Source organism: Condylura cristata, unplaced genomic scaffold, assembly GCF_000260355.1.
Source record: "Condylura cristata isolate star-nosed mole 26May11 unplaced genomic scaffold, ConCri1.0 scaffold00054, whole genome shotgun sequence".
In the NCBI taxonomy this organism is placed as follows: domain Eukaryota; kingdom Metazoa; phylum Chordata; class Mammalia; order Eulipotyphla; family Talpidae; genus Condylura; species Condylura cristata.
Genome location: NW_004567155.1, coordinates 1,286,712 through 1,289,112, shown reverse-complemented (window position 1 = coordinate 1,289,112; position 2,401 = coordinate 1,286,712). Strand labels below are relative to the sequence as shown.

Below are 2,401 nucleotides of genomic sequence, written 5' to 3'. Positions count from 1 at the left end.
CCCACCCCGGCTGCTCTTCCTCCAGAGCCCCTCTGGAACATCGCCTCCCCCGGGGGACGTCGCCGTGTCCCGGGCCTCCCACGCGGGTCACGGGCTGGCTGTGGCGGGTGTGGGGACGGGGAGGGCCCGGGACAGCAGAACCCCCCGCGCAGGTGGACACTGCCCTCCGTGAGGCTGCTGGCCGCCCTCGGGAGTGCCAGCGCAGGGCTGGGCGCGGACCCCCCGCCCGCCCCCCAGTCCCAGCGTCCGCTCGCTGCGCCTGCAGGGCCCGTCACCGCTCGCGCGGGCAGCTGGGGGGCGCCGCGCAGGATCTCGTCCCCACCCTCCTCCCAGGAGAGTCCAGGCGGGAGAGGCCGCTCTCTCGTCCACCCCCGGAGACAGACGCATCTGCTGTGTCTGGCCCCAGAGCGCCGTCCACCCCCACAGCGAGGGGTGGAGGAAAACGGTCGCCCAGGCTGCGCCTGCAGCCCCGGGAGCCGCCACGCGCGCTGCGCGCACCTGTGTCTTCAGCACCGCGGACAGCGGCCTGCCCGCCGCTGCCGCGGAAAGTCCAGGCTCCCCTGCCTCGGACTCAGCCGCCCCTGCCCCTGGCCTTGCGGGCCGCAGTCTCCTCTGAACAGACCCTGTTCTTGGGGAGGGGAGAGCGGCAGGGCCAGAGGGCCCCGGCAGCCCCTGAGAACGGGGACTCCCCCACCACCCGAGGGACGGGGCAGGCTGGCGTGGGGCCGGTGCCCGAGCTCCCTCCCACGCAGCTGCTGCTGGGCGTGTTTGTGGGCACATGGGCGAGCGCACCGTGGCCCCACAGTGAGAAGGAGCGGGCAGCCAGGCAGAGGCCACTGGACCAGCTTCCCTGGTCATCTGCTTGGACCTAGCCGGGCCCTGCCGGCCCCTCAGCCGCCTTCCGCTCCAGGACCCAGGTAGGTCTGAGTGCCGGCTGCCCTGGCCCCTCTGGCCCCTGGACCCAGGCACACAGGCCTGTCCTCGCCCCCTGGGCTGGAGCGCGGGGCTGGACTGGGCCCCCTGCCCCTACCAGGGAGCCTGGGCCGAGGGAGCTGTGGGGCCCCTCGCTGCGCCGCTGCGGGTCCGTGCCCACCGCCCGCGACACCGTCAGACGCCCGCTTCCTCAGCGCCCGGCAGTCGTAAACAGCAATTAGAGGGAAAGTCACAACTGGAAAATTAAGGGTGGAGGGCCGGGTAGTCAGGGTGAGTGCGGGCGTAGGGGAAGCCGCGGCCCTGCCTCCGAGGCGGGGGCTGCCCCGGATCGGGGACCGAGGCCCTGGCTGATAGAGCCCGGCCGGGCGGGGCCTGCCCAGGAGGGGCCTCACGCCGGCCCTGAGGGCACAGGAGTCCAGGGCAGAGGGGCAGCGTGGGAGCAAGGCAGAGGTGGGGAGGGGCTGCCGTGCTCAGGGCTCAGGGCTCGCCCCCCGCAAGTCACCTGCTCCCTTACTGAGCTCTGTGGGAGGTGCCTGCCCCAGGCCACAGGCCCAGACCCAGCGCCAGCCTCTCCCTGGTGGGGGGCTCAGGCAGCCCCAGGGAACCTGGGCACTGGCTGATGACGTAGCCACTAGCGCCCCAGGTGTGAAACGGGGCGACGGGTCCCTGCAGGCGCAGGGGGCCAGCCTGCCGGACACCTTCGGGGGCTCCAAGGCCCAGTCCCATGGGCCCTCGCCCGGTGGCCCCACACCCCGGGGGGTGCTGGGGGAGGGGCTGGCGCGGCGAGGGGCGCAGGTACACACCATCGCTCCCGCTGCGGCCCGGCAAGGCGGGGTGCTGGGGCCCCGGCTTTCTAAGCAGGAAGTGCATCCTGGCAGGTGAGAGGCAGGGCCATGTCCTTGCCCCTGAGAGGGCCCTGGGGCGCCAGCGGGCGAGCCGTCACCCACGCAGGCAGCCCTGGGCTTATGACCCCCGCGCCCACCCCTGCACCCCCCGGAGCTGCCCTGGGGAAACGGGGTGGGCGGGGAGTCGGCACCTGGGCTCCAGCGGAGGTGGGAGAGGCACCCCAGGGCCCCGGGGCGTGTTCCAGTCTGGGGCCAGGGCGGGTCAGGGCTGTGGCAGGCTGGCGGTACCCGGGGAGCAGGACTCGGGGCTGGGCATCTCTGGCCAGGGCTCCGTGGGAGGGGGTGGCGGCTGGGCATCCCGGGGCGGGAGGGGCAGGCTTGCTGGGGCGGGACGGGGGGCTCCCCACCCTGGGGTGCCTGGGAGGGACTGGTCAGGCCCCGGGCCGGTGGGGCAGTGTGGCGCCGGCCTCTGACCGGGCGCCCCCGCAGGCCTCGTGAAGCTGGGCATCCACTGTGTCACCTGCCAGAAGGTGGCCATCAAGATCGTCAACCGCGAGAAGCTCAGCGAGTCTGTGCTGATGAAGGTGAGGGGCCGCAGGCGGCCAGCGCCCCCAGCTGCCCGA

The 2,401-nt window shown here is 73.9% G+C and overlaps 1 protein-coding gene across 1 annotated transcript in view; it reads left to right on the top strand.

The window, feature by feature from the left end:
- The window catches only part of BRSK2 (BR serine/threonine kinase 2), a 45,629-nt gene that overhangs the window by 11,746 nt on the left and 31,482 nt on the right, over window positions 1-2,401 (top strand). The window contains exons 3-4 of the mRNA XM_012734335.1: window positions 1,577-1,811; window positions 2,251-2,376. Of these exons, the coding sequence (XP_012589789.1) occupies window positions 1,577-1,811; window positions 2,251-2,376 (361 nt within the window). The remainder of the gene's footprint in view (window positions 1-1,576; window positions 1,812-2,250; window positions 2,377-2,401) is intronic.